The sequence below is a fragment of the Triplophysa dalaica genome, chromosome 20 (assembly GCF_015846415.1).
Source record: "Triplophysa dalaica isolate WHDGS20190420 chromosome 20, ASM1584641v1, whole genome shotgun sequence".
Classification (NCBI taxonomy): Eukaryota; Metazoa; Chordata; class Actinopteri; order Cypriniformes; family Nemacheilidae; genus Triplophysa; species Triplophysa dalaica.
The window spans coordinates 13033567-13054600 of record NC_079561.1 but is presented as its reverse complement, the minus strand read 5'-3'; the positions used below and the strand labels follow the sequence as shown (position 1 = coordinate 13054600).

General features: G+C 37.1%; 2 protein-coding genes across 3 annotated transcripts in view; one reads left to right on the top strand and one right to left on the bottom strand.

Annotated features, from left to right (window-relative positions):
* Positions 1-18564, bottom strand: part of frmd4bb (FERM domain containing 4Bb) — a 46885-nt gene extending 28321 nt beyond the window's left edge. Inside the window, exons 1-2 of the mRNA XM_056733961.1 lie at positions 18504-18564; positions 15390-15549 (exon numbers count right to left, since the gene is read on the bottom strand). The gene's annotated coding sequence lies outside the window, so the exon portion shown is untranslated. The remainder of the gene's footprint in view (positions 1-15389; positions 15550-18503) is intronic.
* A 162-nt stretch (positions 18565-18726) lies between these two features.
* The window catches only part of mitfb (melanocyte inducing transcription factor b), a 30898-nt gene continuing 28590 nt past the window's right edge, over positions 18727-21034 (top strand). For both annotated transcript variants that reach the window (XM_056732937.1, XM_056732934.1), the window contains exon 1: positions 18727-18940. In XM_056732937.1, the coding sequence (XP_056588915.1) occupies positions 18837-18940 (104 nt within the window). In that variant the 5' untranslated portion in view covers positions 18727-18836. The remainder of the gene's footprint in view (positions 18941-21034) is intronic.

Genomic DNA, 21034 nt, shown 5'->3' with positions numbered 1-21034 from the left:
TCACGTGCATGAATGTTAGGGCTGGGGAAGGGCGTGTCTGGCCTGAATTATGTTGGTTGATGCACGAAAACACCCTGATAAAAAGGTTGACTGGCTCAAAGTATTTTGAGTATTTTGAAAATACAAAAATACTCATCTTAAATGTATTTAAATACAAATTACATTAGATTTTTCCAAAGGCTTTAAAATACAAAATACAAAATACTATTTTGTATTTCAAATACGTATTTTAAATACATGTATTTGAAATACTGCCCATCCCTGGTCCCGTGGACCATCATTGGGTTGTGTCAACATCCCGGACGGAAGAGGGGTGGGGTGTACAGTAACTCATTAGCCTTTAAGGAGACATACAAAATAGTTTTTAAGAAAAAAAATATGTTCATGCCAACTTGTTAAAAATGTCTATCTGATGAGCCCTTTAAGTGCTGGGACCGCTCCATCAGTTTCAAACGATCTCCAAATCCACCATTCATATAACATTCATCACCGAAATCTAGTGAACAAACAAACACCTCTAAACCTCCGTAATGACACACATTGATGGCCGTGTTTTTTCTCACACTGCCTGGTTGACGAGTGGGCGTGCTTTTCCGGGAGAGTTGTTCAATAAAGGACTAAGAAACCTTGTTATAAAAAGGGAATTCATGTTCGAAAAAAACTTTCCGAAATCTGTACGAACCCTGGCAGAGTGTATTGAGCAGAAAAACACCAAGACATACGTCCAACCCGTTTTTTGAAAAGTTGATCATGTTAAGCTTGAGAAGCAGCACGTTTAACATTGTGAAGAAGTCAGAATGCATGAAATAGCTTGTTACCCCACCTTTAAGAGATTTATTAAGGTATTGCTTTTCAGTATCTACAACAAAATATTTTTTTAGGTGGCTAGCTTGAATCATTTCGTACATTTTCATTTGTACATTTTAGCATGATTTACTTTCGCCCCAGTGACTTTAGGTTTATTAGGGGTTTGGGTGGGGCTTCAGTATTGAGTTTTTTCTACTAGTTGTACATTTTTGTATGATTCTCAGCGTACAAAGTCATACGAGTTAGCCACCTCGTACAATAGTAACAAAATACAAAGAGCCCATCTTTACACGTCTAGGATCTTCAGCTCTACATATAGATTCGACCCATCAGACACATAACAGAAAGGGTCAGTACTGAGGATCAGTCATACCCATGAGACCGGTTAAATTGATTTATCTCCTCCCATAAGAGAGTCCAATCACTCACAAATCATGTGACCGGCATAACTGCATCAATTAACACCCCATTCTTCAGCCTGACCATCTTTACCCCACTAGAACACTGACTGTCACCAGTTGGGGCTCATTTCAGAGAAAGTGGGATCATGTTCATCTTTGTCAATTTCATATTCTCTGAGCAAACACAACATCTATTTTGGTATAATAATCTTCAGCTATTGCAGCGCCTGTCTGCCATTCCATCTTTTTTGGCTTTGTGTAGATTTAGCTTTGAGAATATATGACTCACCGCTTTAATAAGACAGCAGGTTCGAATAAAAGCGTGGATGTTATTTGCCCTGACAGATATTAGATGTTTATCTGTGACATTTGTTATGTGCTATTTATAAGTGGCTCTGGTTATAAGTGCTCATATCCTCTCAGAGTCTCCTGTCTCTTTGCATGTTGTAATTGCATGTGCTACCAGCAGATGGAAGTGCATTTCATTTACTCAACATCACTTGTTGTCTATGAGTATTACGAATATTACTTTAAACCAAGCAAACCTTCACATGAATAGTGACCGTGTGCATTCAGTGCATTTCACTTCAGTGAATACAACTGAATTACTAAGTATGCTAATTGATTTGGTTTTGTTTAGTAAATAGAAGATTGACAATTGCTTTAGTTGAATATTTAATTTGAAAAATAAAGGACATTCTATTGATTATTTTATAGATTTTTTGGATTCCAGTCAGCCCAGCAACAGGTCTATAAAGAATTTGGTATGGTTATGATTTGCATTGATTTTGTGTCTAGTAAATGGGTACCGCTGTTTTATCAACATTCTTCAAAATATGTAATTCAGAAAGTCACAAGTTTGAAATGAAAAGAGGGTGATAAATGATGACAGAATTTTCATTTTTGGGTGAACTATTACTTTACCCCAATCCGAAATGACAAGAATGAAAGTCATACGTCTGAAAAGTGTTCAAACAGGCATGCAGCATTAACCCTTAATAGGGCAATCATTAAAATACTTAGAATTTCAAGCCCTGGAGTGGTATTGGAGGTTATTGTAATACTTTTAAGCTTTTGTGACTTAAAAGGAAAAAAATATTCTTTAAAAAATCATTTTTATGTTGAAAATCAAGGTCAATGAAGTTCCTAGCCGGTCTATGTTCATTTTTCCCCCAAAAAAGTTAATATATTTAAAAGTTTTAAAAACATAGTTTAATTAGGAATATTTAGTATTTAATTATATAATAAGAAGTGACATAGCACAAAGTACCGCTGGAGCCTTTCCTTAGCAGTAATACGGCTCACACTACAAATAAACACAAATATATGCCATTTAAGGTATAATAAAAACTGTAATAAGTTTAAGTTGGCCACTTGATCACAGTATGATGTTATACAAACCTCTGGCAACCTTCAATGCACTAATAAATAATATTGCCCTATGTTAATGTATTATGAGTAAAAGTTGGCTTACTAGACGTATGTCTATGAATTTACATTTTGTCATTTACCTGAACAAATATGATCACATCATGAGATTGTATAGTAACTCCAACAATGAGAAGAGAACACACCAGTATAAAAATTCATACAACACAACAAGTTTATTTACTACTGCGTACAATCAGCTGCTATCTGCCTTGTAAGACTTCCTATAAATATTCGTCTTGTATTCCTGTAAAAAGTACCCCAACAATCTTTCCTGAGAAATTTAACTTCCAAACTGACTTTGTAGGCTTGTTTTAAGCTGGACTGTATTAAAGTGATAGTTCACACAAAAATGTTGTCATTTCAAACCTGTATGACTTTCTTTCTTCAGCAGAACACAAAAGAAGATTTTTTGCAGAATGTTGTTAACTGGACCCCATTAACTTGCAAAGGTTGTATCCATACAAAAGAAGTTAAGTCATAGTCTGCTATATTGTCAAATCTGCCACATGTGTATTACATACATATAGAGGATTGAAATTGCGTTACTCTCAGAATCATGGTGCATACAAATAACACTACACAGAATAAAAATTATACATTACAAAAATAGTAATAGTAGTGAATGAGGGCTAATGCTGTTCGGTTACAAACTTTCTTCAAAATATCTTCTTTTGTGTTCTGCTGTAACAATGCTGGATTGTCCCTCACTGGCCACACCCTCTACAACGTCACTCACTCACAGACTGTCCCATCCTGCCTTCCAGTGGTTCCCGAGCCTGTCCCATCCGGCCTTCCAGTGGTTGCGGAGCCGGTCCCATCCAGCCTTCCAGTGGTCTCCAAGCCGGACCCATCCAGGCTTCAAGTGGTCTCCGAGCCGGTCCTGTCCGGCCTTCCAGTGGTCTTCGAGCCGGTCCCGTCTGGCCTTCCAGTGCTCTCCGAGCCGGACTGTCCAGCTTCCCAGTTGTCTCTGAGCCAGTCCCGTCCCGCCTTCATGTGATCTCCGAGCAGGTCACGTCCGGCCTTCCAGTGGTTTCCGAGCCGACCTTCCCCGAATCCGGTAAGGAAACCTGCCAAAAGCACCATCCCAAAGCCTGCCCTGGGGCAAGGGACTCACCCAAAATATGTTTTGGGGGCACCATACAGGCGTGATGGCCGCTTTGGCCAGAACGATTGTCTTGCTTCCGGTGCGGCTGGCACCCTCCAGGCCTCCTGAATGGACGGCACCCTCCAGGTGTCCAGTGCGGCTGTCACCCTCCAGGTCTCCTGAGCAGCCGGCACCCTCCAGGCTTCCGGTGTTGCCAGCACCCTCCAGACCTCCCCATGGATTCCAGGTGTTGGTAGCAACGTCGGTAGGACGCCCACCCTGTAACAATGTACTGTGTTTGTCCCTCACCAGCCCCGCCCTCTACAACGTCACTTACTCACGGACTGTCCTGCTCTCACTCCCCTAATTATTGATCACAAACACCTGCCTTTCATTACCAGACTCTATTTATACCCTGCCTTATGGTTCAGTTCTTCATCGAGTGTTGTTGTTGTCAGTCGGAACCTGATTCCCTTCATATGTTTACAGTTCCGCTTTTGATACCCGATTCCCGTTTTGGAATACTCACAAAGATTTGAAATGACAAGAGGGTCAGTAAATGATGACAGAATTTTCATTTTTGGGCGAATTATAAATTTAGAACTGTTATTAAATTAAGGGGGGTCATAGGGTTAAAGTCTAAGACTAAAATAAATAGTTGACAAAACTGAAAACAGCTTGAACTGACCTATCTTAAAATACATCAGTGCCAATGTTCTGTCTCAAAATCCACACAAGTAAATTTTTTGTAAGGCTTGATTGTAAGAAATTAGTCCAGCCTTAACCCAATCCCTGTCTGGGAAACTGTCTCTAAATGAAAAAGTTTTTAAATTAACTGCTCAGATGTCTAAACTGTCCGCCTACCCTCAAGACACTGATACAGTCTATGTTTCAGAGGTTATTTGATGTCATTTGATGTCACAATGTTAGTTCCACAGGGGAGGATGTATAGGAGAGACCCTGAGGGCTTGTAAAGTTTAAAGGCCAAATTAAAAACATAATTCCAGGGTACTATAGGACAACCCCCCCACCAGAATTATTCCATGTCCCTAACAAAACATCTTTTGTTCTCTAATCTGCAATCCTGAGCAGGGCGCCTCTTCTTCGTAAAAGAACACAGTTGAGTAAAGACATTTCAGTAAGAAAAACTGCATGAAGATGATCATTCAGTTATTTATAAAATGAAACACTGTAGAAGGTTTTCATTAAAAGTGCTGCACTGAAATCCTATATTCCAAAGCTTGTTTATCAATGTTTGTTGTTTGTTGCTTATGTGAGCAGCTTTCACATAATCCAAAGGCAAAAAAAAGGTGGATTGTTTGCAGTAGAACACTCGCTAAATATGAATAGTTATTTCTTATCAAACAATGGAAATTATCTAAAAATAATGAACACCCTTAGAACATTTATCAGCCAACCAGAATGAAGCACTGCACAGCCCCTACGCAAAATGAGATTTCCGCCGTGTTATTCTGTTTTCTACCTTTCTCTCCAAACCGCAATATATGCCAGTCTCAGTTCTCTGCAGAATGCGATATATCCGCTTAAACCAATCCCAGCACACCATTCCACGCATTGTAAACAGTAACTTTGACTGCATTGATGAGCCTGTGCTGGTTTCTGCGGTGATGAATGACAGATTGAATGTATTTTTAGTCCAGTGCCTGTATGTAAGATTAGTATTGTATTGAATTCAGAGGCTGTCATATGGGGATCAACTCACTTTGTTGTGTATGTTCAACAGTTTCAATATGAAAAATAACTTTAACGTTAATAATAGTATTGATTAAATGGTTTTATTGCATTTTGAAAAAAAAATTGCAGTTCATTTACAAAATCATTTAAAATCTAAATCTGTATTTGAATTTTTTATGTTACTAAAACCTAAAGATGCTATGTGAAACTTTGAAACAGAAAATAGCGTTTTACATCTTTTTCATCTTGCCACAATAAAACACATTTTTACTCAAATTAATCCAAATGGAATTATAGCGTTTTGGAACCAAACTCTTCATAGGATTGGTAAATTTGACTGTGACTTGAAATTAATCTTTCAAATTGATTTACTGCTCTGTTAGCAGTGTGCCAATCGAAGACCCCGACATAAGCACTTTCGACTTTTATTGAGAATAATATATTCGTTTTTTTTATATAATTTTTAAGATAGTTTAGGTCATCATTGAGGGCCCTTAGGGTTCGCCACTGATTGTTTGAGACCTACCAGCTCACACAATGAAACAGTTTAACTACTAGAACATTGACACCTCTGAATTAAAGCCACTGAGGCCTGGGAAACCTCTTTTGGAGAGGACGAGAAAACACTGCTGAATGCTGTGAGAGTCTGTGCTTTGTTTAACTAATAGCCACCTGTCCACTTTAACTTCAGTGATCCAACATGAAAATTGCAGCTGGGCCACAGTTTCAAAACATCCCACAGTATCTAATGTTTATGGGCTACAAAAATAGTGCTGTTGGAAAGTTTAGAGGTCATATTTGTAGGATGCGTCCACTTAAGTCATTTGGGCTGGAATTCGACATATTCCCGCTGGGCCGATGCTCGGTGGGCCATAATGCGAGCGAACTAAGGGGGACCCCCCTCGAAACTGTATCGCAGATGGACCGCAACTGCAAAGAAGCCAAAAGTGGAAATCCAGGGCCACTTTTTTGTCCAAATCCACCCCTGGCCGTTAGGAGGTGAAATATCAAAACAATTGTTTGATAAACATATTCCTAATGTTTCTGCAAAACAGAATTAACACTCAACACGCTTCAGCAAATCATGACTTCATCATGTCAATATTATGTTCACATCTATCTAAATTTCTTGGAACCTGGACAGGACACAACTGTTTACAAGGTCACATGAGAAACACTCTGCAAACACTATTAAATTGTCATGACACACCCGTGTTTGAACAAAAAGGCACACTGAAGGAGACTCCACATTTTTATTGGATGGAATGCATGGAAAGATAAAACTGTTCGTCATTATTACATTAAGATCGATTCCGAGAACACGGCGGGACAGAGATGTGTGGCTCCAGCCCATCTATACATTTAGATTTGTTGTGGATATCATGTCTGCAAAGCAAACTCCGCCTTGTCTGTGTTATTAGCTTATCTCTGTTTACTCCATGTGATGAATAATTTATCACCACTTGTGTCACAGTCTGTCTCGGTGTATGAGCAGAGACGTACCCTTCTGTCACTCTGTGAACATGTTCATCTCCTTATACACTGAACGTACTCATCCTTTCTATTTTCCAGTCAAAAAGATGAAGGTCAATTGTGTGAATGAGAATATAGCATCATTAGTGTTGTGTAGTGTTGTGCATCATAATGGTGTTTGAGGTATTTGGATTTTTTGCATCATAAGCATTGTGTTACTTTCAAAACGTACATGCAGAAGTCGGATTACTTTAGATCTTCAAAACACTTTTGTATTACTTACATGTTAAACAAGAAAGGCGAACCTATTTTAACATTGAAGAAATGACACACATCAGCTTTAAAGTCCCTGTGAACTGGAAGTTGCGATCTTTTTAACTTCTGTATTTGGGTGCATTTCCGAGTAAAACAGAATTAGAATAAAAACAAATTGGGCGTGGCTTGCGTTTTTCACTCCTTGCATTTTAAAATGGAATAGGCAATAGACTGGGAGTTGAAAGGGAGGAGTTAATGGATGCTCCACCCAAGCCGTCTATTTTAGGTCAACTGAGCAGGATTGCCACTAGAGGGTGGAAGTCCATTTTCAGATTTTAACGGAAGATTATGAGGGCATATGAATTTTAAAAAGAGAATGAACCATATTGATCCGCTATTTAAAATTAACGCTGCAATATTTCATGAAAAAATAGGCATTGTAAGTTTTAGTTTTACTGGGACTTTAACATTGGCTAATTCTTCATTCCAAGAACGCAAAGAACAGACTTGTGTTCTCGTGGAGACCGGTCTTGTGAGGCAGCTTTGGAAGAACGAACTTGGATGGATAAGCCCCAGTGGGAGTTCAAGTGGGTTCCATGCATCCTCGATATCAGGAACACACACAGGTACTTCCATGGGTTCTCTGTTCTTGTGTTCTTGAGTATTGGAACCTGACTTCCACGGTTATTGATGACGTATAGCAAGAACACGAGGACACAAGACCACTGAAGAACGTATATTGAGAAATGGCCGCTATCTATCAGAGTGACTGAGACGGGCAATGAACTCAAACATGCTGACCAGACAACCTCAAGAGTTATCAAGTCACTGCCTCACAACAAAGCAAAACATTCCTACTGGCAGACGATGTCTTCCTGTCAGTCTACATCCCCGTAAACAACCTCAACCATGCAGGATGCTCTCTCGCAAACAACCCCGTCCTTGCCATACATATGTTTACCTCAATTCCAATACTGAAGAGAATCTTCCTTCTGAGCTACATCTCCAGTCTCTCCAACTGTTTCTGCTGTAGACACTCAAATGCCTGCAATGACCTCTGACCCTCTCGACAAGAATTCCTCCACATAATTCAATTCAAGCCTAATTCAGTTAGTGGTGAACTGTGTGTGGGTGTGTCCATTTGAGCAAATTCACAGAGGATTCAGACTCAGTGCTGAAAGTCAGTGCAAAGTCCAACCAAAACCTTTGTGTGCCAAGACACATGCAAAAAAAGTCAATGTGTGATGAGAAATCCAACAGAGTGAGAATGTATCTGACTATCAACTGCTTTTTATCACTAATTCATTCGTCTCTAACCACTATTCAACAACTGTTATGGAATTGTTGTACTTTGTTTCTGATAAATACTGTATTATGATCACAAGAACATAAGCCCCTACTGACCAATACGTTTGACAGTGAATTTGGGTAACATTCTGGTCAGAACTTCAATTATCAGGGTTTATTGTGATTTGTGAATTAATAAATCCTGTGAGCCGGAACTTCTAAGTGAGATTTCTGAATTAATTTGACTCATAAATGTTTTCATGTCAGACTTTAATGACCGAAGAAGCAAAACTGTGTTATGTGTAATTAAAGTGATAGTTCACCCAAAAATTTAAATTCTTTTTTTCTAACGCAGAACACAAAATAAGAAATTTTGAAGAAAGTTGGTAACCAAACAGCACTGGATCCCACTCAGTTCTATTGTATGGAGACAAAACCAATGCAAGAGAATGGAGGCCAGTTGCTAATTTTTACAAAATATCTTCTTTTGTATTCTGCGGGGCGGAAAGATATCGGTATTTAAGTCTAAGCCTATTTTACGGACATTTCTCATGAGTCATCATTTACTTATACCCATCCATGTCTGGATCGACACCCACGTCATATCATGAATATGCAGACTCCGGGTCAGAAGAGTCTCGCACACCATCAGTTTCATGATCAAGAAGCATCTCAATCACCTATGATGTATTTCCTCTTTGCCATGTTTCGTTTGCCTATTTTTATTTTACTTGCTCAAAAACCCTCTAATCTGTCTCACGCTCTCACTCTCTGTTCGTATCTGCCCTCTACCGCTCACCACAAAAACTGACGCTAATAGCTTATGAAATGCAAAAGATTACCATAAAACATACATCAATTTCTTTACTTTTAGGAGCAATTCAAAAATTTTTGATAGCGTAAATGGTTGAAGCGTTACGGTTAAATGCGGATTTAAAGGGTTAAATAAATTAAATATAAATGTTCATATTTACTTTTGATAATTCTATCAGTGTTTAACTTTAATGATAAGGGAGTGTGTTAAACAGCATATTAGTTTTTACTATGGTATCAAAAGTGTGAAAGACTTAAGCACAGGCACTTTAAATAAGATACAAAGAAAGACAGAAGAAAATGTTTTTGTATGTTCATTTGGAACATTTATCTTTACAGTTACAGTCCTTGCTGTGAACGGGCTTTTAATGCTTTGTTTCAGTAACTATTTATTTCTCAGCCGTGGTATCAGTACCTGCTGACCGTCATGTTCATGTCACATAAGAGCAGAACTGCTCCCCAGCACCATCAGGAACTGCAGACTTTCTCGGAGAGAAACTGCACTGGTTCTCTCTGCAACAGATTTAGACCGCAGTCCCCACGGGAGGGGGGCTCTCCCTGACCGAGGGGGAGAAGAAAAACCTTTCAAGCCGCAAATGAACTGAGGATACGGCTTGTCACCCATTGAGAATCAGAGCGTTTGTAACCTGTGCAGACAGCTCTCGCAGCACACGTGTGTTGTTTGACATCAGTCCAAGCCTGAACATGCTGCCTAACACAACTCATCTGCTCTGCGGTTCTCTTCAGAGATATTTGCTATTTTCAAAGCTGACATTTAGAAAGATATAAGCTAGGGCTGTGCAGAATATTGAAATGATCGCAATATCGCTAATATGCAACGGAATTATAAAAAAAAATCTAAAAATTACGTATAGACCAAACAATGACGTAAACAATGCTGATCCAAACTTCCTATTTCAGTTTTTTTAACACTTCACAATGGTTGAACAAAATGCAACTCACAGAACATTTGTATATCTTTATATATTATGTCTTTATATAATTTGAATATCTTAAAGTTTCAATTATGTATGTGAGATTCAATAAAATAAATAAATAAAACTGAAACAGGAAGTTCTTCTGGACCAGTGTTTACATCTCGCGAAGTGGTCTATAGTCTACACGTTTTAAGTTGATGCATATACATTTACATTTATGCATTTGGCATACGCTTTTATCAAAAGCGACTAACATCGCATTATCCTATGCATTTATTTACATAGGTATGTGCAATCCCCTGGGATCAAACTCACAACCTTCTCTTTCCACTGAGCTACAGGAAAGCCATATAGCAGAGAGACTGTGTCTGATGTGAGAAAGATGATTAATAATCAGAAATAATGTGAAATCTGTATGTTGGTTATATAATTTTCAGTTTATATACAGTATATTTGATTAACTTGAACTATTGTACAGTCGCACATTGCATTATTAAGCAAATACAATTTCCTTTTTCTATGGGTTATATACATTTTAAATTGATTTTAGAAAAAGAAACACTTCAGTATAGGGGCAGTTCTTGCTATTAACAAACCCTTAACTACGACTTTTTCCCCAATAAACTATTATCTTCTTGCTTATTAATAGTAAGTAAGGTAGTTGTTAGATTTTGGTTAGGATTAGGGATGTAAAGTATGGTCATGCAGAGAATGTGTTTTATAAGAGCTATAAGAGCTAATAAACAGCCAATATGGCAATAATAGGCATGATAATAACTAGTAAATAGTGAGAATTGCCCCCTATACTGAAGTGTACCAAAATATCGTATCACATTATTTAGCATGCTATCGCATTTTTCTTTAATATTGCACAGCCCTAATAACAAATGTGGTATTGTATGTTCGCATTAATATATTTTTGATTGGAATTATTGAAATAGATAAACATGTTTATTAGAAGGAGGCATCCAAATACTTTTGTCCATATGGTGTATATGTGTGAAAGATTATGTATATCCATCCGCCCCAGGGTCTGTCATCAGTATGCTTTGGATGCTGTCTAGGTAGGTAGACATCAGACAGCACGTCGTCTCACTAGATTTTGGGCCAGAGCCATTTATTTAAGCAGATTTTTGTGTAGCTACAGGCACGTAGTTCCCTTGAGAGACTGTTCAGGGGCTAAGTGGCTCAATCAAGGGCACAACAGATGTACTTTTCAATCAGACTCTTTGAACTTGCATCCCTCAAGTTAAGATTTCATTATTCCAGTGGGGCAATATTGGGAAAATTTGAAATGAAAGAAACAAATCCGAGAAAAACACCTACAGCACTTAACTGAAATAAACATGAACACATTCTGTCTGGTTTTTCAATACAATTCCATAAAGATTTTGTGATTTGCTTTAAGATAATTTTTTTGATATTGTTGTTTTTATTTAAATAATCAGTTTGTCAAGGGGGTAAAAAAACTCAAAAGGAAAAACGTTGGCGGCAATAGCGACCAGAGTTCCTTTCCTGTCTCAGAGGGTCCTTTGCAAATCCCACTCCCCTATCTCTACCCCGCACTACTGTCCTGTCATAATAAGAGCCATCGGCAAACAACTTAGACATTAAAATATACACTACAAAATATCTTCTTCTTCTTGCATGCATTGAATATTAGCTCTGCTCGGTGTTGAATTTTAAGGCATCATATAGCTGTTCCAAACAGTCCTGTCTTTGAAGTCCGCTTGTTCAGGACCATTTTCTTTCACATCACAAGATAAACGTCATGGGGTAATTGCATCAGCTCCTCCAGCACTTTCTTATTGCCTCCTATTTTAAAAGCGAACTTACATCCGTGAGTCCTAACCTTATACTAAAAAACTGTTTTTTACTCATGTCATTTCACACAAATGGTGATTTCTATACTTTGAAATAAAATTCAGAAACTAACAGAAAAAGAACATACAGAAAATCTATAGACAAATGTCAATAATGGTTTATCCCATTTGGCAAAAAAAAAATGTTCTTTAACAAGTTATAAAAGAATCATTATATTGATGTTATGTAAAATTGCCTTTCTGCTTTGTAAATGTTGGGTGTTTTTTGTTTGCTTTCTGTGTTTATTTTTTAGAGGTTTATGATAGAGGTAATTAATTTGAGGCAAGGTTTTAAATATTATTATTGTTATTCTTATAAATATTGCTGTATTTATTATTATTATTATTTCTCTTTGTTGTTTAGATGGAGGCTCTGTACAAGCCATTGGGGGTTTTCTGCCTCCCCGTGCACAGTATTTGTGTTTTCTTGATTTTAACTATAAATACATTTTACATCGTGCAAAGAATAAACTTAACATTAAATGTATGAAAATCTATATTTTAAAGCACTGTATGTGTTAGAAAAGAGCTACTGAGACCTATTGTTGTGTACAATTTGGTTTGTTTAACATATAGTGTGGTTATCCTCATGAAACAGATCTGACAAGGACAATAAATCTTAGCAGGACTCAATGGATCAGCATATGAAGACACTGTATGTAAAGCTACTACAGTATCTGGTTTACAATCCACCGATGCTCTACTATACACACACATACAGTACAGAAGGCGATAGTTCACTCTCACTGGTTTCTCTCTGTAACAATAGAGGTCGATATCATGACATAGGATCCAGCTATAGAGTGATTACACACACCTCTTACATAAACACACACACACGGTCCCGTCTGCAGCTCATATCCTATGGGCGAGTGATGTTCGTATGTTTGTCACCCACCTGCAGCTCACAGTCTAAACAGCAGCTGTTGGGTATATATCATATCTGGGATTTTGAAGGTCAGTGGTGTCACTCCACTGAACCGAACGATAAACTGTATGCGATTATCGCGTGTTTCTACTAAACAACAGAATTCTCTCAGAGATGTGTGAGAACGGTTTATCATTCACGTGGGAACTGGTTTCAAAGCACTGGGTTTTTTGACAACCTACAAGTGGCTTTCAAATGCTTTTATTTAAGATTCCGTCTTGGTGTGAACTGTCAGATCAGATTTCAAGCAATTATTTAGTCATTTGGGATGTGATGCGTATGTAACACAATATAAAGTGTTTATCTAATGCTGTGTTCGAATGCACTCATTTCCTCTCACTCTTTCCTCTGAATTGCGATCTTTTCGCAGCTTCCACGTGATGAACAATGAAATATCAGAGAATTTGGACACAGAATTACTATATTCTATTGGATGCATTTTAAGTTGGAAGATGTAACAGACATGAACAGATGAAAAATGTTCATACTCTTTTTTTCGCTCTGACAGCCAGTCTTGATGTTTATGCTTTGAGCTTGAACTTTAAAGAAACGGTTCATTTAAAAATATTAATTTTGTCTTTATTTATTTACCCTCCAATCCTCTATAAAACTCTTTGTTCTGTGGAACACAAAATAAGATATTTTGAGAAATGTCTCTGTTTTGTGTCCCTACAATGCAAGTCGATGGGGTCAGTGTTGTTAAGTTATCAGCTTTTGTGTTCGGCAGAAGAAAGAAAGTCCTTCAGATTTGTGATGAGGATGATGATCTTGAAGCTAAATATAACGCGTAACTTTCTTGACTTTCTCTCAAATGTTTCCTACTCCTTGTTCTGTTTTTGCCTTTATTGTGAATTATCAGGGGACCGTGTCCCATTGAGATACCTGCCAACTATGTGCTGAAACCAAGCGTACAATAGGGAAAAGAGAAATTACCATAAACTAAAAATATGTTTGGTTTACCTGCTTTTAACTAAATCTGTACAAAAACAGCACTTTGATGGTGAGATGTGTAAAACTTGAACTTTTCAAAGAGAGATGTCCTAGAGGATGCAGAAAAACCCTGTCACTTCCACACGTTTTCAGAGGAACAGCTGACACGCAAACAAGGAGTTATCTTCTCCGATATAGAGTTTAAAATAGTCGTTGTCTGTTTTTGACAGGACTTCCCGTACAATTCCTGCAGTTGTTTCTCACAGAAATGATGGTGGAAGCTCATTTCCACCCTCAAAGATTCCTCTATAGCTAAGTTCCTGTTTACACAGCAGACGTACGTCAAATTCACTGTCTTTTCCAGAGAAGTTCGATAAAAACAAAGAAACAAAAAACAACAAACGGGTCCAGAGTCATAGTAATTCGGTTAGTTTTGAATCCGTGCAGCTTGTGTTGCAGCTCCATTCAGTGTTTTGGGAATTTATGACGGTTTCACTATTTTGGGGAAAGCAACACTCTAGAGAACCTACAGCATGGCATGCAAATAAAGGGATGCAAATTTTCCTTCATCCTCCTGAACTCTTTTAACTCAGGTAATGTGTCAAAAAATAACGAAAAACGTGAAATGAAAATCGAGAGTGTCTGTCTTGTCCTCAAAAAAGAAAGAAGTTGAGGAACAAATGCAGCAGTTAAATGGATAGAAAGGGAAGATAAATGACTACAGTACATTGACTACACTACAAGATGCTTAACATACGGTTTCATATTTGCTTTAAAATTTGCATCCAGTCAACCAGAATAAAAAAATGCATGTTACCAACAGCAATTTGGAGTTCAAGCTGTTAAGCCACTAAAACCACAAAGCCATGCTGAAAACACCACACAATTTGCACTTTTTTGCAGATTTGCATCTCTCTTTTCATTCATTCACTTATTTACGAACAGGACAGATTAGGGGCTAAATATGACATCAGTTGTGTTTGTAATTTCCTGTGTCCTCATCAAACAGGAAAGGTTCATTTCACAAACCACCTTACACAATCCAGTCTACCTTTACAACTGATAACCAAAGAAGAGCTAGACACATTGGCTGTGTCTTAAAACCTAGCGAGCTGTCTACCTAGAAAGCATTTTGCCATTATAAAGCATTCGATCTACTGTAAGGCTACCTGACAGATGCGCTTCAAACACGTTGCTTTAATACAACACAAAATGATCTATTGAAGACTTAATGAATGAATGAATCTTCCCTCCAGCGCGGATGATCTGATAATGACAGATCCTATCTTTACTCAATTTCCCTTAAAGCGAAAATAACAAACCCATTTGTCGAATTCACGCTATATGCACACGAACTGTGATCGTACGCAAACCTCCGCTTATTTTTTTATTCACGTACAGCCTGTTGTCAAGCCGAATTGCGAGATAAAGGATAATAATACAAAAGCGACTCATTTGGTGAATGCATACGTGAATAAATCTTACCTTTTCTATAAGGGCGTTTCCTTGTAATTCAGATGGTCTCTGTGTGATATACCGCCGCACATCTGCCTTATTCCCTCAGCATCATTTCATTCCGAGCTCTACAGTCACTCACCACGCCTTCCCTTTACCGGCTACAAAGAGACTGGGGCCATGCCGTTATCTACACACACAACACACACACACAACTCAACACACACCGCTGTTACTGCCCATCCACCGGCGAAGCTGGGAAATATGTCTCGATGTCCCATATACGTTCGATTAATGATTGTTTGATTAAAATATAGAAAGAGCAGATGATGTGAGGTGGGGATAAATAACTTATAATACTTTACACGCATATCAAGTCTATACAAAATTGATAAAATAATATTTATACATTTTTACTTGAACGTAAAAGAACACGATTAAAGGTTCATTTTAATCTAACTGAAAACTATTATTACGGTACAGTACTACACATGAAAAAGCAATAATAACATATTCTACAGTCTATCACCATTTTCGTGTTGTCTATGATGTCATTATTCTTAATAATTCCTTTCATTGTTGAAAAAACAATAGAACCATACCCAAAACACAATAATGTAATGGATTTAATGGTTATAATAGGAATCGTATTGGTTTTAAAGGAAACTAAAATGGTGTTGACTGGTTTGATGGTGGGGTGTTCTCTGACAGAATAATCCTATTGGAATAATGCCCTAAACACACAATAAAAAGGAATTTTGGTATGTTTTTAATGAAAAAAGCGAATGGTTCATAAAGGGATTTAAACAGAACCAATAACATTTCTATGATGGTTTCGATTGTTTTTGCAGCAGGGTTGTGTTTCTTCTAAAATGTTTTTTTTCTGCAAACCCCCTTTGCAACAATGCAAAATAGGAGAAAGCACTATAGATATACAATTGAACTGAATCATACAGTAGGATTACATAATTAAGTCTTAAATATATTTGTTTAGCATTTTTTATTTCATTTTAAGCATTGGTTGTATCTCTTGCGTAGCTTTGAAAAACTAAAAAAGGAAGTGCTTTTCGTTTACAAAATTGTCTATATGCACTGTAATGATTTATTACAATAATCAGTACCATGAACACAAATAAATTGTAAAAATAATATCTTTCAAAAACTTCTCGATTGATCAGTTTAGTAACTTGACAAAATGAGTGAGCGTGAGTGGTAAATTACAAAGTCTTGTTTCTTGTGGGATAATTAAATAAAGCCCAGGGCTCAGGCAATGCACTGTGTGAGAATACATTAACATTATTGAACCTGTAGCCAGGGCTGAGGCGCCTCCATACAGATCTGATGTCTTCTGTCCTTTAAAGTCATTACTCTTTATATAGATTAGACAGTGCAGAGTGCTAAAAGGGTTTTGTCTTTAAAGGCTTACATGTACCGCAAAACCGGATCAAACTGAGCTGATATTTTTGAGTTTGTTAAAATAAAAATAAATATTTATCAACAACGGGTCTCCTTTAGTACCATCTTCTCCCTGCCCACTGCAAATGCCCATGGGACCCTCCTTTCTCCCCAACACACGCACACCATCTGCAGTGAATGAGCGGCTCAATGTCCAGCTGGGAGTTAGCCAATCAAAGCCCTGTTAAAGTTTAATTAAAGATTGTGAAGAATCTACTCTGCATGGGCAAGCAAATCACTTGGCTGGATGTGTTATTGAGGATTAGTGGAGATGCTCTTGATAAATGACTATCAATAAATCTGAATGTTTTAGCCTTTCAAAGCTCTTTTAAATGACTCTGCTATCTTTTAATTACACAGTTCAAAGTTGTTGCTTATCTTACATACAGTTTTGTTGTTTTGCATCATCGAGGATGCCGTAGGACTAAAATCACTAGTCAAACCATATAGACTCTTACAGACTCTTACAATAATGATGTACAATATGAACACGATAACTGTTTCACGATTAGAGTCATTGCAGTAATTTATTGCTTACTTTCCATTACCTAATATTGAAGCTAAACTTCCTATGTCTTCGTTTCCTTCCTGATTGTCTAGACTCTTACGATGCACACTTGAATGATTTTGTAAGTGCACTAGGCAAAATAAATAAATAAATAAACATAAAATCATTTAAAAAAATGGACAAAGTAATTCAGGTTTGATCTAAAGGAGAACACAAACATGCCAGTATTCAAATATTAAACATTAAGTACTAAAAGTGTGTTGACAGTATGTGAAGCATTTAAAGGGATACTTCAACCAACAAAATTAAATTAGGTCATAAATTACTAACCTTCAAGTTGTTCCAAATATGTATGCATTTCTTTGTTCTGATGAACACAGAGAAAGATAATTGGAAGGATGCTTATAACCAAACATATTTTGCTCCCCCATTGACTACTATAGTAGGAAAAATACAATGGCATTCAAAAGTGCCCCAGAACTGTCCTACATTCTTCAAAATGTCTTCTTTTGTTTATTTTTTCCAACTATAGGAGTCAATGGTGGAGAAAATATTTGTTCTTCCAAATATCTGTCTCTGTGTTCATCAGAAAAAAAGAAATGTATACAGATTTGGAACAGCTCGAAGGTGAGGAAATGATGACAGAATTTTCATTTTACAAGTATCCTTTTGCACCTAAAAATCAAGAAATTTTTTCATGTTTGGTTATATTTGACATCTTCCTAGAAATCAGTATACACCAGTATACATCTTTCTAGTAATGTAAAGCTCTAGAATACTTTATAAATTTTAATTGAACAAAAAAATTGAGAACTTTCATTGAGAACTATTCATTGAGTACCTCTCATTTACTTTCACCAGGAAAAACTGAAACCTTATTTACTAGTAAATTATGAATAGCTCTGCTCAGTGTATATTATAATTAATAAACCAGCAAAACCATACGTTACAATCCAATACAATATTTGACCATTTATGAGGCATTAGATTAAAAACTGACGCGGGATATTTTATTGATTTGATTACACTGCCACCGCGTGGCCACTAATTGCACTGTTTACAAAATTGTATCGATAATTTAATTACATAATTCTTTCGTGTACTCCAAAACAAGTGAATATTTATCCTCGGTGAAAGACATATACACGCTTTTTTAATCATTAAACAAATAAAAATCTTACCTCTACTTCACGTTATTTTAACAGCCGATAAAGTTTGCGACGGATAAAGCCTGAATCCTGAAGCCCTCTTTCAGTGACGGCCAATGAAATGTTGCTGACGCATGACTATAGTGGCTCTGGGGTTTGTAGTTTCATAAGTCATTTATCTCAACTGGCATTAACTTAAAATGCCCCTTAACGGACTACAAAACGACAGCAGCACACTACTGGAGGGCACGAGAACTGAAAGCTTGACATCACGGTGGCTGGCACTTCGTGCGTCTGAAAGTACAGCTTTGGACTGACGTATCATCTTTTCCACCTGGGAGCTGACGAAAGTTGACAACTTGGAAAATGCAGTCAGAATCGGGGATCGTGCCCGACTTTGAAGTCGGCGAGGAATTTCACGAAGAGCCTAAAACGTATTACGAGTTGAAGAGTCAGCCGCTGAAAAACAGGTCGGTGAATTACGCGGAGCGCGTCTCTTATTTCTGCTTTTGACAGCTGTGATGTGAACTGCCTTTTCTATATTGCATGCGCTATAAAGTTGATAAAGATCAGAACTTGTGATTTTTATCATATTTCTTTGATTTGTATTTGTTATTCTACTGGTTTGTTCTTTTTTTGCGACGCGAACACAGCTTTTATTTGAACCAGCGGGTAGCGGCCGCTTGCAGTGTAGATTGCTCGTTCATTATACTAAACGCGCTCAAGTTGGTCGCGTCGCGTTGCTTGCAGCCTAGATGGGTGTTAGAGTTAGACAACGCCTTGGGATACAACATCATCCTCAAATATTTACTCACTCATGTATATGTCTGTTAAATTATCAAACTCATAATGAAAACTGTTTAAGAAGTTTAATAAACTTTGGCGAGACTTTATAACTTTCATGAATACTAATTAAATGCAATTGGACATTGCTGAACAGATTGTTCATATGAAAATATAATTATATTAATTATAATATTAATAATTACATTGAATGGGGTATATCAGATATAGGTGCAGCCATGTTACTGTACCAGGTGAACAAAATCCACAGAAATAAGTAAATAGAGGATCTTGTATCATAATTTAGGGAGGAAATGATATATTAAATACATATTTGTCTCTAAAACTGTACTAGACATTACAGGCCATACACTTTTATTATTGGTTGTCTTAGGTTGACAAGCTTTGTCATATATATGAGCACATAAGAGTATGGTTTGATGTCTAAATGCATAAAATGTATTTAATATATGGATCCATTGAGTTTATCTCTCTCTTTATCTCAGACTTTCTGGCAGAATGTACATTTTATGCCAAACCAAATGATTTGAAACAGTTTCCATCAGCACTAAATTAATTTTCCTTCTGTTAAGCTGCATTGGCAGATGGAGAGATCCTAATTTAGATGAGACAGACAGCTCTGGCCGCCATGAGGTGAAAATTAACAACATAAATTTAGAAGCGCGGGCTAATACCTCAGATGCTGTGGGTAAATTTTGGGGGCTATTTTAGGTCGTGTCTGAGATATGAGTGTAAATAAATAGAGGTGTTGAAGCACAGCAGGATTCCAAATGAAGTTAATTTAGAATATGATTTTTCGGTTTTTTACGCTTTTGTGTGGAGGTTTAACGTTTGGTTGATGTTTTTAACATAATGACTAAAGATTTTGACATGCCATGCATAGGTGAAAGTTGTCACAGATACCGGTCCATACTGTAATTCGCCTTTTCTGAGTTTATGATTATTTTCTGTCCCTGACAAGCACTCTATTCATTTCGAACATTTAATCTACTGTATAAAATCTTTATGTTAAGAATATATGTTTACACACTTCTGCAATTAATTCAGGTCGAACTGTTTATTCTTTTGACTCTCTATTTTTTAAGAATTGGACTCCTTAAATGTGCTATCGAATATAGTTTTTATAAATATAAAAACGTTCTTACTGAGTACTGACTTATATTAATAGAAGAGGCTACATTCAAAAATATAAATCTATCCGATACTGCTTTATGGTTGTTCATCTTTATTTCATATTTCTTGCATCCTTGCAAAAAACCTTATGATGCCCTCCAAACAATATTACTGTTTCCACTAATGTTGTTCTGTTCATAGTTTTTGTTTTAAAGGTGCCGCGAACTTTGGCCTGAGACACCCATTGAAATTCCATTACGTCACAGATTGACCTGTGCTGAAAATCCCCAAATACGAGTCTAGCAGTTTATGCAACCCAGTTTTATATGATCCAGTTTTTTCTGGCAAATAAAATACATGTTATGAGAGAAGATCCATGGTACAAACATTCAACAGTGTTGTCTGCAGGGTCGCATAACAAATTGTTGCCTGCTTATTCTGAAAATTTAGCAGCATCGTGATGTACAATTGATGTGTTTTATGCTTTTATGCTGCACTTAGTCTAAGTAGATGTAGTCTAAATACAAATTCTGTCATCATTTACTCATCCTTAGATAATTTCAAACCCTTGTAAATGACTTGTTTTAATGAACACAGAGAGAGATATTTGGAAGAATGTTGGGAATTTTCAGTTCTGGGACATCATT